The sequence below is a fragment of the Eupeodes corollae genome, chromosome 1 (assembly GCF_945859685.1).
Source record: "Eupeodes corollae chromosome 1, idEupCoro1.1, whole genome shotgun sequence".
In the NCBI taxonomy this organism is placed as follows: domain Eukaryota; kingdom Metazoa; phylum Arthropoda; class Insecta; order Diptera; family Syrphidae; genus Eupeodes; species Eupeodes corollae.
Genome location: NC_079147.1, coordinates 175,635,981 through 175,651,563, shown reverse-complemented (window position 1 = coordinate 175,651,563; position 15,583 = coordinate 175,635,981). Strand labels below are relative to the sequence as shown.

General features: G+C 34.4%; 1 protein-coding gene across 4 annotated transcripts in view; it reads right to left on the bottom strand.

The window, feature by feature from the left end:
- Window positions 1-2,200: 2,200 nt before the first annotated feature.
- LOC129954180 (uncharacterized) overlaps window positions 2,201-15,583 on the bottom strand; it is a 169,465-nt gene continuing 156,082 nt past the window's right edge. For 3 of the 4 annotated variants that reach the window (XM_056067919.1, XM_056067920.1, XM_056067916.1), the window contains 4 exons: window positions 8,587-8,877; window positions 7,364-7,542; window positions 7,096-7,299; window positions 2,201-3,036 (listed from right to left, as the gene is read on the bottom strand). In XM_056067919.1, coding sequence (XP_055923894.1) covers window positions 2,332-3,036; window positions 7,096-7,299; window positions 7,364-7,542; window positions 8,587-8,877 — 1,379 coding nt within the window. In that variant the 3' untranslated portion in view covers window positions 2,201-2,331. The remainder of the gene's footprint in view (window positions 3,037-7,095; window positions 7,300-7,363; window positions 7,543-8,586; window positions 8,878-15,583) is intronic. The other variant, XM_056067917.1, reaches the window with a different exon arrangement.

Sequence of the window (15,583 nt, the reverse complement as noted above, 5' to 3'; positions counted from 1 at the left end):
TAAGTAGTTTTTGCGTGAAAGCGTAACAAACAAACTTACATTCGCATTTATAATATTAGTATGAAGTATGATATGATGTATTGAATTGAATACATTTATATTTTTGCTGATTTTTGACATCTTGTAATATTAAGTTTTTAAAATTTTGTATGAATTTTTAAAAAGCGAAATAATTTTCTTGAGCTCAAAAACCGTTTTTGATGTTTAATATGTGACATATAATGAACAGCTGATACAATTACAAAGCATTCAACCAAATAAATTAAAACTTGTTACTCAATTAGTAAACTTAACACTGCGTGAATAGGTACCATTTCTGTCTATATTCATCAACTCTTAACTGGTGTAATTATGTAATGCACCTGATTTATTACATTTTATAAGTTTAAACAACTTGTAGGTAATCAAAATAAACGAACTAGGTAACAATTAATGAATGTTTAATAATGCCGCACTTATTATAGCATACATGAGCCATTTACTTGTATGTCTCAACTGATGCATTTGAACTCAAACTTATTTGATTTTAGTTTGAGTAAGACTATTCTTAAAAATACATTGAATACCAATGTATGTCAATAAAAATTAAAATTACCAAATTTAGTTGAAATTGAAATAAATTCAAATTTGAGATAAGCAAAATTTTTGATTTCGAGGTCCAAATAATTGTAAAATAAAATGGTTAATGGATAATTTTAATAATCCACCGGATTTTTACTATAAAACAAACAAATTTGAAATCAATTTTCAGGATTCTTCAAATTCAACTATTTGTTGAATCAGCTGTTCTTTGGATTCGCTTTTTGATAAACCAACTGTTTTGAATCAGCTATTTTGTTACACATAAAACACTAACAAAAAAGAATCCACACACTTTATCTATCTATCTAAGAACACAACTAATACGCGTCTCCTGAATTTTCCGCACAAAATTATCCAAAATTGTTTTTGTCACCTGTAAGGTGATCTAACGCCAAATCCTAAGAAATTCATTTAAATGAAAAAAAGAAACAAATTCAACTCTTATTTTATTTCACTTTGCAAAAATAATTAAGGCCAAATATCATTCTACTTAATGAAAGGTCAACTGTTCTTTAAAAAAATCCATATACGGCTTATAAACAAGTAAGTAAATTCTCTTCCTGACCCTTTATAGGATTTTCATTTCCATTATTTATATGAATTTTGAAATTCGGCATCAATTCATCAATAAAAGCAACTAAAAATAAGCCTAATTTTCAGCTGTTGGTTTATTACACTCATAGCATAGTAAAGGCCAAATTGGTATTTATTTAACTTTCAGAAGTTTATTTTGCAAAAACCAATACGGCGTTTGAAGGGAAGACATTTTGCAACACTTGAGAATACTTAAGGGGCTTAAGGAGTAATGAAAGTTCTATTTGTGTTTGAAAAAATTGGGTTTATCTAAGTACTCTCCCTTTGATAAAATTAAGTCAAAATTGGTCTTATTTCTCAAAATAATTATGCCTTATTTCAATTCTTTTAAATCTAAAATTGGCTTAATTTTATTTATTAGACAATATAGAAAGCATTGACCCAAAATCACTCGTTTATTAAGAGGCTCAGTGGTTTCAATTATAATTGTACAACATTTTATCGATATGAATTATGAAGTCATGAAGCCCTCAATATTTTGTATTATTTAAAATAATAACCAGCGAAGGTATTAAAAAACTAAGGATAAGTACACGATTTAAAAAATGTTACAATTATCAAAAAACACAATTTTTAGTTTTCTATCGTTTTTTTTTTTTTACAAATTATCATATAAGAAATGAATGCAGTAGTGATCGTACTTTAATCGAACTCATAAGATTGAAAAATAAGTAACAAGTACATGGACATTTTAACCCTGTGCGCCTGGCGGGTCGTGTGCAATATATTTTGGATACTATTGAAAATGCATTAGTGGTTCAACATTTTTCGTTGAGTATTTTTTGATTCATTTTTTTGTAAACTAATGACGCGCTACTGATTTATACAAAAATATATCGACATAAATTGGACATAATTTAGATATTGGTACTCTTACCAACAAAGTTCCTTACCTCTTTTTATCTAAAATCAATGCTTCTGAAATCAATGTTACACTCTCCCTATTAATAAATGAAATATATATTTGTTTTATCTTGAATCATTAAAATAAATTACTATTTGCTTTTGAGAAAATAAAAATATCTTACTTTATATTGAAACTATATTTTTTTTTTACATTTTATTATACGGATTTAACAATTTTTTACTTCTTTAATAAAGAAAAAACTTCTTGAATACCTTTGAAATATACATATTACAAAATAAAACTTTCCTTTAATCGCTTACAATTGCTACTTCTCTCGTCGTAGGTACAGCATTATTAAGCGTTGGTTGATTGAAATTTGGCGAATCCCCATCTCCTGATATCGATTCGGAAGATGATGCCCTTGCTTCTTCTTTAATAATCACTTCACTGTCCAGTTCCTGTTTGGTAAGATATTCATTTGAATTGTTTTGGTTGTTTATGGAACTAACAGAAGATAATTCTACTTCTTCTTTGATTCCATCAACAATACTTTCTTCGCCGTCAGTGATCTTTTCACCTTCCTGGTTGTTATTATTCACATATTCTAAGGGTTGATTGCTATCTAGTACTTCCTCTTCTACAATGTCTTCGATCAGAGAACGGCTACCCGAGCCAGAATTTGACTTAGTAACATCTCCCCCTTCTTGTGATTTTGCTAGATAGACTGAGTCTGATGCTCGCAAAGACTGCTCTAACCCACCAACACCTTCCCCACTTGGTCTTAACACTAAATATAGTAAAATATCTGATAAGGAAATAATTCCTATGACCTTCTGGCTATCATCGGTGACAACCAATCGGTGAACTTCCGCCCGAACAATACGTTCCATTACTGTATAGAGGGTTTCGTCAAGGTTGCATTTTTGAACGCCTTCAAACCATTCGTTGCGGTGCTCGTTTGCCTTTCGCAAGGATACATCCAAGTCATTGTAGGTTTTTTCAGCTGCTAGATTCTATTAAATGATAAAAAAAAATATTTTTAAATAATTGTACATCATTATCATCACATCAAATTATTATCACATCAAATTACAAAAGATGACGAGCATGATTGTAAATTGATATAACTTAGGTAATAAATGAATAAACAAAAATTAAGGCATGCAAAACTAAACTTCGCATTCTTTAATTTTTCGCTCCAGAAGTTACTGACTTGCTCATGACTAACTGTGTTCTATTATCAAAAATGATACACATTGCAACAACAAGCGTTCGGTCTTATTGTCCAATACAATAACACCAACATTTTAAAAACGTCATATCGCACAAAAATGGCACTATCGCCATTTTGGCTTTTATGTAATTTTATAATTTGGGTTGTATGTCGTTGGGTAATAAGACACAAGAAACGATAGAAATCATAATCGTCATAGTGCCCAAAATAAATGCCACATAACCCAACCTCTATGCCATAAACACCAAACTCAAAACTAATAGCGACAACTAAGAATGTTGGCGTCCTTTTATTTAAAATTTATTTGGGCATAACGTGTTCGCTTTGGGTTTTTTGGAGATTTTTTTTTCTTTTTGAGTTTTGTCACCAATTTTGGGCTTTATGACATTTAATGATTTGGGCATTTTGTTTTGGGCGAAAAGACTTAACGCCAACCTTACCTATCAAATAATTAAAGCCAAATTTAAAACTTTATTTGACCATTTCAAAAAAACATGGGCCCAAAAACTAATGAATTCATTTTGAGCTTGGATGCAATTTTTTAAAAATACAAAATTAAATATAAATTTTGTATTGTAGAATCGTTATAGTACTTAATTGTAATAATTGAAAGTTTTTTAATCATTTTTTCAATTTAAGAATTTTGTATAAATTTGCCCTACCACCTAAAATGGGGGAGACCAACTCCTCCTCCTACGGTAAAAAATGCTTGTTTTTAACCATGCAACTTCATCGATCTACTTGTTGTACTCATGCCATTGGTTTATATGTCAGAAATCCACTCAGTCCTTAAGGTATTGAAACTCAAAAATTAATTTATATGGAATCACTACATCGAGTTTCAAATTTTGAGAATCAGGCATATTTTCCCCTTGAAAATATCAATTAATATTCACTAGGTAGGTAGGTAGGTAGAAATGGCGATCTCAAGGCAACCTAGCCTGAGATCCAATTAGCGCTGTAGTGCGCCGTTTTGATACCAAAAACTCGTTTGACCTTTGATTGAAAGGGATAGATTGATAGAGAAGCTTCATAGCGATTATGTTAGAGCCATTTTGTCGCATTGAGAAAAAAGATTAGGTCTCTAATCTTTGTCTCAGATAGCTCATCGAGTTCTTGAAAGAATGCTTTTCCAAAGCATTTCATTCTGGTGTTTGCCAAAGCAGGACATTTGCAGAGGAAATAGATTATGGTTTCACTTTCTCTTTGGTCACTACAGCTACGGCAAAAGGTGTTGTAAGAGACACCCAACTTCTCTGCATGAACTCCTATAGGCCAAACCGCAACAATCCTGGCTATGTCTTGCCTTGGCCTACATAGAAGATCGTTTGTACGGGTTCTGTTATAGGTGGGCCATATCTTCCTAGATATAATGCAGTTGGGTAAATTGCTCCACCTTCGGTTTGATTCAGTTTGGTAGATAAAAAAGATTTTACCCTTCACAGCACCAAGAGGAATGTTAACCATTTACGCAAGTGAGCTATGAAGGGCCGATCCTTGCCCGGCTAGCTCGTCAGCCCGTTCATTTCCCACGATATCACTATGGTCCGGAACCCAGATCAGGGTGACACCGAGGTTAGTATTCAGGTTCGCAAGCTCATCGCGACATTGCTGGACCAATTTAGATGAGGATATGGCCGAGTTAATGGCTTTGACAGCTGCCTGACTGTCTGTAAAGATAGCCACATTTCGGTTTTGGTTAGGGTTTTGTTTAAGTATCTTACATGCCTCCCTTATTGCCAGCAGTTCAGCCTGAAAAACGCTAGCAAAGTCAGGAAGCCTAAAGGATTTGGCTACATTTAGGGACTCAGAAAAGATCCCAGAACCAACTCCGCACTCCATCTTTGAGCCGTCAGTAAAGATGGTTGTGTCGAAACCTATCGACACGATGTCATCCTCCCAATCCTCTCTCGATGGAAAAATAATCTTAAAACCCTTAATAAGGTTCAAAGTAGGAGTGCAGTAGTCAGTGTCTACCGAGATAATATCTGTGGGAATCAATTTCGTAGTGTTGCTGTGACCATAAGGTTTTGACAACCAGCTATTTGATTCCTTCAGCCTAATAGCGCTGCAGGAAACTATGTATTTAATAAAAAGGTTGATTGGTAGAAGATCCAAAATAACGTTTAAGGCGTCCGTTGGACAAGTACGCATGGCCCTGTGGTGCCCACGCAAGCTGTTCTCTGAACCTTCTTTATATTATTAATATTATAGGCTTTGCTAAGAGCAGGCCACCACATAATCGAACCATATGTTAGATTGGGCGTACTACGGCTGTGTACGTCCATAAAATCATCTTCGACTGAAGTCCCGACTTTTTGCCGAAAGTTTTGCTGCAGGCGTAGAAGGCAACACAGGCCTTCTTAACCAGTACTTCAATATTTAGTTTCCAGTTTAGTTTAGGGTCGAGTATAACTCCCAAATATTTTGCACTGGAAGACAATGATAGGATTTGACCGTTGAGTCGAGGTAGCGCGAAGGGCGGTACTTTAGTTCTGGTGGTAAAGAGCAACAGTTCAGTTTTACTTTGGTTAACTCCTAGTTCACAACTCGTGGCCCAGTTGCTAACTTTCTTCAAAGCTGACTCCGTGATTTTACTAATCACAGAGGTGTACTTTACTGACACCAATAGCACCAAATCATCCGCGTAGGCTACCGCCTTCACTCCACATCTCTCTAATTTAACGAGAATTGTATTCATGACCAGAAGCCATAGAAGAGGCGAAAGAACACCACCCTGGGGTGTTCCCCTACTCACGTGTTTTGTTGCGATTGTATTGCCTAGAGAGGCTCGAATCTTCCTACCACTGAGCATGGAAATAATCCATTCTCGAATGAAGTCTCCTACACCGGATTCTGTAAGGACGTTGTTAAAAGCACCTTCTATGTCTAGGAAGTTGGCAAGAGTAAATTCTTTATAATGGATTGGTTGTTCTACAGTACGCACTACCTCATGGAGGGCAGTCTCCGTAGATTTGCCCTTAAGATAAGCATGCTGAGAGCTTTCGAGAGGTCGTCCAACTAGGATTTCTCTTGTATGGGAATCAAGAATGCGCTCCAAGGTTTTAAGCACAAAAGATGTTAAGCTTATTGGTCTGAAATCCTTCGCGGATTCGTGACCTCGCCTACCCACTTTCGGGACAAAAACTACTTTGACCTGTCTCCACGACATGGGCACATGTTTGAGAAGGAGACATCCTTTGAAAATTTGTTCCAGCCATGGAGCTGCCACATCATGCAACTTTTGAAGCATAACTGGCAGTATGCCATCCATGCCTGGGGATTTATATGGAGAAAAAGTATTGATGGCCCACAAAATATTTTCTCTGGTTATAACGGAATTGACTTGCTCCACATGAGCTACGTTTAGCTCTGTGGTTTCAAGCGATTCGGGGTTATCACTCTCGCAACCCGGAAAGTGCGTCTTCATCAGTAGCTCAAGAGATTCGGCTGGAGAGGCTGTCCAGGTTCCATCAGGCTTTTTTAGAAATGAAGGATTACAATGTTCCTTCGATAAAACTTTGCTTAGCCTTGCGGAGTCCTTTATGTCTTCGATTGATTGACAGTATTCTCTCCAGCCTTGACTTTTGGCTGATGACAGGGCCTGCTTGTAAATTTTAAGAGAGGCTTTATACGGTTGGTAAAACTTATGTTTGTGGCAGATATTGAAAATTGTCCTCGTCATTTTCCTAAGACTGGACAGTTCTTCATTCCACCACGAAGGAAGGGTTTTACGGCTATATTTAACTAAACAAGAGATTCTAATACATTACTTATGTGTTTTCATTTAAGAAATTAAAGTAGGTCGCATGTTTTATTTTAACATATAAATACTTACAATCACATCGAATTTTGCATAAATGTCAACTAATCGTCCTTCAGCATCTACTAACGGCAACGCTGATACCCTCCTTTCCACAAATTTTTTTAGGGCCATAATTATACTTGTATTTTCATCAGCAGTCTCAATATTATCATAAGTTCCGATTTTCAAATCACTCAACTTCTTTTGCATGTACGATGGCTTTGGTAATTCATTTATCTATTCAAAAAAAGCATAAGTAATCTCGAAATACTAACATATATTTTAACTGTTAAATACTTACATATAAAAACAGGAACCTCAGGATTCTTTTATGTGTCAATATGTACAATACATTTCCTGTCATTGGGTCAATAACTGGAAGTCGATGAATTCTATTGTGTATTAAAATTTTTATAGCATCATATAGCGATGCATCAGGTCCGATACTAACTAAAGGCATTACTTGGTTTAATAGAACACCTTTAATAAGAAATTTAACAAAAGTTAGTTATAAAAAACAAAATATTTTCAAAATTCTAGTCTAGTACGTTATATTAAAGTCGCAATATAATATCTTATATAGTAAAGAAATGTATATCAAAAAAACTTTGTGTTCTTGGTCTCGAAATGATCTTTAAAAATTTGCAATAATTGGTACATAGTCTTATAGATGAAAATTGATAAAGACAATTGGGAAATCGATGTTTACAAGTGAAAATTCCATGTTAGCTTAAAGATATATTTCAGCTTTTTTTGTAAAAAATTAGCGTTTTTAGGCTTTAAGTTTTTAAAGATTCAGATAGTTTAAAGATCATGGAATATTCAACAAAAAGCTTCTGTAACTTTTTTTCTATGAGAAAGTTTTTAGAAGTTCCAGTGATGCCAAATATGGAAAATATCGATTTGCATATTCCGCCTAAACGATACTTTTTATCTAAAAACACTTCAGGTAGTAAGTTGTAGGTAAACAAATATATTATATCTGAAATAAATACTACTTTATTTTTTTTAAGTTCTTTCATAAAATAAGAAATTTTAAAAAGATCAATTTTTTGTAATCTCAACTCGAAAATGGCAATGCTGTTGATAAATATTTCATACCTTGCTTGTTACTTATGTATATAATTGTCAACAAAAAGGTTTTAAACATTTTCCAAACAAGCACATAACAAAATATTACAATTAGAAATTTTGTTTTATCACATTCAACTTCTTAACTGTTTATTTTACAGAAAATTTATCTGGGTAGTAGTTTAAGACCATATATTTCTAAAGAATCTTAGTTCTTCGTTTTTATTTATTAATACTCGTTTTAAAACTATTAGTGTTTGTAAAGTTTTATCGAATGCAAGGCTTTTTCTTATTTGTTCAAATCAAAAATGATGAAAACCTTTAACTGGTATCTAATAGCTTTTTATGCTCAAATGTCCTCAATGTGTGTCACAATTTTCATATATATTTTGTCTGGACTTGATTAAAGCTAACATTTAGACGTAAAAGATTGAAAGCTTAAAATTAACTTACTTCGCCATGTATCTAACTTATGTTCTTCCAATTGATCCATCGATGAATTAGGTGACGTATAATACATTTGCAGAATTTTGATAAAATCTGTTATAGTCAACATCCCGACAAACTGTTGTTTTTGTGAATCCCATAATGGAGCTGCTCTTACACCGTTGTAGACGAGTGCATAGAATGCTTTTTTTACCAACAATTGAGTATCGAAAACAACTAGTTTAGCTGAAGTTGGTATCAAATCATAGCACTTATGAAAACGGAAGAATTTGACAAAGATTTGTGATTCGTCTTCTTCTGTAAATTAATAAGAATATTTTTTCTTGTAAATATCTTGTCTCAGAAAATGTAAAATTATATTTATTAAATTTGTATCAAATTAAATAATGGCTGCATACTTTTTAATTACCTTATACGCATATGTGCATATGCACATAAATATGAACAATGGAATGGTCTTAATAAAAAAAATGAAATAAGACTAAAATGTAATAAAACTTCATTATACATACATACATAAGTATTTTGAAACTCTAAAAAAAAACAGAACCCCGAAGATAAATGGAGATACAAAAAACAAATCTAAATATTAAAGAATACAATCTTAACACAACTGCGCCGCCGCCGCGGCCGATTAAATTATTATATATTTTTATAGCTTAAGTCAAAACTAAAGCAACTTTTTAGATAAAGTAATATTTTTAAATATTGTGTGATAAACTATTGTTTTGTATCAACAATTTTTATATCCTTGGAATACTGACTATGAGTTCCAAGTCCAACACAATGTGATCTGTTTCAAAATGTATGTCTATTTCTATTTTAAAATAAGAAATTATACACTACAAATGCAAACAACATATTAAGTTGCTTTAGATTTGGCCCACATCGTCTACTTAAATTTGTACCTATCTCATGGGTCTGACCCACACAGGACCCAGGCTTAAATTGAACAGGACATTCGCTTTTTTGATTTATCAACCCCAAAATGTACAACACATGGTGGGCCCGATAGTCATCAAGCTTTGATATCCAAACCAATCATACAAAGGAATACGTTTGGTGATAAGAAAATTTATATATATTGGCTTAGCATACCACTTCAAGTTTTCTATACCTCCCAGATCTTTCTGGGAGGATAGGAAATTCCTAGAAGATGGGTCAATCCATTTTTATACAGATGGTGGAGGTTGTACTGTGAACGACTGAAATTAAGTCTCTCATTCCGCCTTCCCAATCATTGTAGCGTGTTCCAGGCGGAAATTTTGGCGATAAAAGAAGTCTTGTCCTGGCTTAAAGAAAACGTGATATCAACATCTGATATCCGGATTTTCTCAGATAATCAGGCTGCTATCAAATCACTAGACTCAGTCTCTACAAACTCTATAACAGTCCATAACTGTCGATCATCTCTAATGGAGATGGCACAACAGTTCAATATTCACCTTTGCTGGGTGCCGGGCCATAGAGACAGTCCAGGTAACTGTAAGGCAGATGAGCTCGTCAGGAACGGTACAGTGCAGCCTATCCTACCACGTTGGCACACACTGGCATGGCATACCAATCGCGACTTGTAAACTGTTGCTAATGCAAGACGCTGTGAGGATGGCAGGCACCAGGTGGAACAACATCACCACGTGTCAGGTCACTAAAAACATCTGGCCAACACTGGATTTAAAACGTTTAAGGTACTTACTATCTCTAAGCAGATCGCATATAAGCTCGATAATAGGTGTCATAACCGGACACTGTCTAATAGGAAAGCACGCCACGCCACTACGCGTATTTTCAAATGACTTTTGCAGAAGCTGTATGGACGAGGAAGAGGAGTCCTGTTCTGGCTCGAAAACACAAGAATTAGCTAGAAGAATTCTTCTTTAACGATCTAAATCATATCAGCATAATCAGCCTCTCACGTTTCGTAAAGGACTCAAATAAGTTCCATTGAGCTAAGGAGGAAGCCTCACGATTCATGTGGTATCACAATGGGCCATTTAACTGGTCTAAGTGTGTCCAGCCACTACAACCTTACCTAACCTACTATACCATCAGTTTTAACTCAAATGTGTGAGGAAATCGACTTCTGTCAAGTCCTTTGAAAACATTTCATAAAAATACAAAACATTTTGACTGAAGCAAAGTGGCGACAGAAGTTTTTGAAGAGTGTGAAAAAATGACACAATTCAAACCATAGTTTTTAAACGTGGTTTAGAAACGTCTAAAAATTAATACCAATTTTTGCTTTTCATTATTATATATGATATTATAATAAAGAATATTTTCCAGAAAATCGATTTCAAATATCATATTTAATGTGGAGTTACGAGGCGAGGTCTGCTTATAAGGCGATCGCGACGAAATAAGCAATTTCATGCTATCGCTCTAAAATAATATTTTGATCAAAAGGTCTTATATAAATACTACTAAATATAATTACATTGAATGCCAGGTGTCCAACGTTAATATGTATAAGTTTGCAAATGCAAAAAAGATAGATATTGCATTAAATAAAGAGACGTGGACTGCTGGCCAAAGCTTTGAGTCCAACATAGCCAATTAATTTCATTCATACCTTGAGTTTGATTTTATGAATAAAAGATGTTTTTTTTTTAATGAGTTTTTTACATGAGTAAAGCTTTAGATTTTAATATATATTTTTGTTTTGAAAAGAAGTGGTTTGATGAACTGGGGGTTTAGCAGAGCTTATTCTTAAGAAAAAACACAGTTGAATTTAAAAAATATATTTCCTTTTCCATATTGTTATAATCAGGTCCTCCCTATAAACCATAGCTCATCAAAGAGGAAGTTATTCAGTGTTAGACCTTTTTGTTATCAACACTGTATCTCATCTATAGGTTTTGATGAACTTTCTTTTAATAATAGCCTTGTGTAATAAGAAATTGGAATGTACAAACAAGAACTCATTATTGGTCAATGTTTAGTGTACAAAGTAAAAATATTGTAGGCAGGGTAAGAAAAAATGTGGTCTAAAGTAGGGGTTCTTGAAAACCACAAAAAAAAAAACAACTGGTACTCAAAAACCGTTATGATTGTATGCTAAAATAAAATTTAAAAATTATTTTTATTTTACCTTGAATCATTCAACTTATAATTTTCATAGCCATGCAAGTCTTAACTGATTTACAAAAAAGAATCATAAAATTGACTGATATTTTCTTAAAGAAATATCATATTTTTGACACTCCAATGGTAGTTCAATTCCACACATATACATTAGGAAACATCTATCTAAACGTTTTGCTTTATTTTTTTAGGGTTGAAATTCTTTGGAAATGTTGAAAATATAATGCAAACAAATTACCTACAAATGTAAGTCCTTAATATTAACATTTAGTACTCACTCACGGCACTTGACGTTTTACCATATAAAATACACCTAAACTTTGATCTTTTGTCTTTAAATTTCTATAACTCCATCATTTGGGGTTGAGAATATTTTTCTTTGCGAAATGTATGCTCTTTTATTTTTAAAATTTAAGATAATATTTTAAGCTAATTTTACTGAACTATACAAAAGATTTTGAAATTTACCATTTTTTAGAAATTTAGCTAAAAATCGTTTCCATCCTTCGGATACTTGTTCAAACTCCTTTATACTTTCTAAAGGATATCTATCAATGTCCCACCAACATTCTTTAGGTATTGCAACACTGTCAGCTTTTCCACTACTGAGCACCAATCGTCCAGCATGATTAGAATAGAAGTGCAGTTGTAACATATGTTAGTTTTGATATCAGTATTCAGCTATTTTGTTATATCATATAGCCTTCTTCTTTTAGTTGTTTTAGTTGGTGCGCTGCTGCGATTAAAATGTTTATAACGCATTACCGAAACGAAACAAATTGTTTGATATACTTTTAATCTCTCATATAACTTGGATGATTATTCTCTTTCTATTCTATGTTTGTACGGATGAAAAAGGTATAACTTTTTTTATATTGTCAAATTCAAAGAAGTTTTTCATTGTCATCTCCTTATAAATTTAATTTAACTTATAAATATATGCCTATAATGTCCTAAGACCGATTTGTTTGCCCGATCCTGAAAAAAGGAGACCCTCTAAACTGCACCAACTATAGAGGAATAAGTCTACTTAACATCGCCTATAAAATCTTTTCTGCCGTAATATGTGAACGTCTAAAGCCCATCGTCAACAACCTGATAGGTCCTTATCAGTGTGGTTTTAGACCAGGAAAGTCCACAGTTGATCAAATATTCACATTACGGCAGATCCTGGAAAAAACTCAAGAACACCAAATCGACACCCACCATCTTTTCATCGATTTCAAGGCCGCATATGAAAGCATCTACAGGGACGAGCTGTATATAGCCATGTCTAGTTTTGGCATCCCTGCCAAACTCGTCCGTTTGTGCAGGATGACCATGGAGAATTCACGCTGCTCCATAAAGGTTGGAAACAACTTAACATAACCTTTCGATGTCAAAAAAGGTTTTAGACAAGGTGATGCGCTGTCATGCGATTTTTTTAACATCATGCTTGAAAGAATAGTGCAGAGCTCACACGTCAACACTAGAGGCACTATCTTTCAAAAGTCTGTCCAATTACTGGCATATGCTGATGACATTGACATAATCGGAAGATCTCAGCGTGATGTCAATGGGGCTTTTGTGAGTATTAAGGCAGAGGCGGCAAAAATGGGTTTAACGGTTAATGAGGGCAAAACAAAGTACATGCTGTCGTCTAGAAAGGACATACAACACCGACGTTTTGGTTAAAACGTCACAATCGACAGACGTAACTTTGAGGTAGTCAAGGACTTCGTCTACCTAGGCTCCGCTGTAAACGCAGAAAACAACACCAGCGCTGAGATCAAACGCAGAATAACTCTTGCTAACCGCTGTTTCTTTGGACTAAGAAAGCAATTGAGTGGTAAAGTCCTCTCTCGAGCTATACGGTGCAGAAGCATGGACCATGATAAAAGCGGATGAAAGCACCTTGGGTCGCTTCAAGAGAAAAGTTCTTCGTGTGATCTACGGTCCCGAATGCATCGAAGGGGAGTGGAGGAGAAGATGGAACGACGAACTGTACGGGCTGTACAGCGACGTAGACTTAGCCAGAAGAGTAAAAGTCCAACGACTAAGATGGCTGGGTCACGTAGAGCGCATGGAAACCAATGCTCCGGCCCGGAAAGTCTTCGAATCCGCACCCACAGGACAGCGCAGTAGAGGAAGACCGCAGATAAGGTGGCGCGCACAAGTGGAAGGTGATCTCACCCAACTTGGAGCGCGAAACTTGAGACATCTAGCAAGGGACCGAGCTAGATGGAGAAGTTTGTTGGGTGAGGCCCTAGTTCACACAGGACTGTAGCGCCACCTTAAGTAAGTAAGTAAGTAATGTCCTAAGACTTATTATCTACATTAATAATATCCAAACCAAAAGATAACAATATATCACCGGCAGCACTGTTAAAGTGATATGGGGGGAGTGGTGATGCCAACTTAAAAATTAATAAATTAGGTGGCGCAACAGTCCTTTGAGAATTAGAGCCTAGTGACTCACAACTCTCAACCACTCCTGTGTGCGAGTACTGCTGTCAGAGACGGAGCGGATCTACAGTTTTATGCCGAATCCGCACGGGTTTTGTCAATTCCTCGCAAGAGGCAGTACCCGTGAAAAAAAAAAACTTTAAATTGCACAGGCAGGGATTGAGCTCAGGACATCTGGCATGACATTGCAACGCACTTTTTTATCCATTTTTATATATTCATTCTTAAAACTATCTTAAAGCTAGACGAAAATTAATAAAACTAGCCTAATTAACCCTAACTTTATGCCAACTTAGCATTTTTTTTTCTACTAAATTGAACTACAAAAATGTATTGTTGGCAAAATAAATATCGAAACAGTTAGACCGCGAAAGATTGGGTCTATGGTAGAAATAATCAATTCGTGAAATTTTATGGAATCAGCGCGTCGGTTAGTCCTGACAAGCTAGTCCAAAGTTCCTCAAAATGACCAATTGATTTTTTGTTTAGATGCATTAAAAGATGGGGCAAGGAAGGGAAGATGCAAATATAATTATAATGTAATTTTTATTTGGTACAACACAAATATTTGACACATTTTATTTAAGGCAAATCTTTAATTCTACGTCTAATAATGAAAAAAACCAACCAGCAGAAAGAACAGTTGTAGCCATTTTTATAAAGTAATGAATAATTTTTTTTAAGTATAACAGTTAAAATACAATCGTTTTCAACAATGTTGTACAAAACGCAAACTGCTAAATAAAATTAACATTGCCGATCGACTAATAAAATCCATTTTTGCATTCATTAGATAATATTTTTATTTAAGGCTCAAGAAATCGGGAAGTAGTTAACGAGGGATTTACAATGCGTCACATAACAGTCGATGCAGCTCTGCCGGATAAGACTGGGCCTACAATATTCAACATACATACGTAGTTAAACAAAACTTTAAAATTTCTGAATAATCTAAAGCTCGAAACCATTTTAAAACTAGTTTTGAAGGAACTCATTATTATGGGCGATAACGAAATAATCTAATTTATCATTAATTTCTAATCCCACTAAGAAGTGATGCGTCGAAAACGAAGGCACGCAATTTCGATAAGAAAGAAAATATGGCCTTGAGATATCAGGTGTATATATTCGAGTGGGCTCCTTGACAAGCTAAGTAAAAAATCAGCAAAAATCTCAACACACATTCCTTTGGATGTTGTCTTTTCCGTACGGAGAAGTCAACAAAATAATTGTGAATATTGAAATAGCCCGTAATAACAATTATAGTGTGAGGAACAATTATAGAATCCGACAGTCCATCAAATTCGTGAGAAGTTGAAATGTTACTATGTATAGTCGACTCTATAATAACCTAATCACTACTAGTTGTACGGCTTTTCATAAATCTTGGTTCTTGAGTATTTTAGCTTTCTAAAGTTTACCTTATAGGATACGTTTAACACATATCTGAATTTTATTATTTTAATTATTTTTT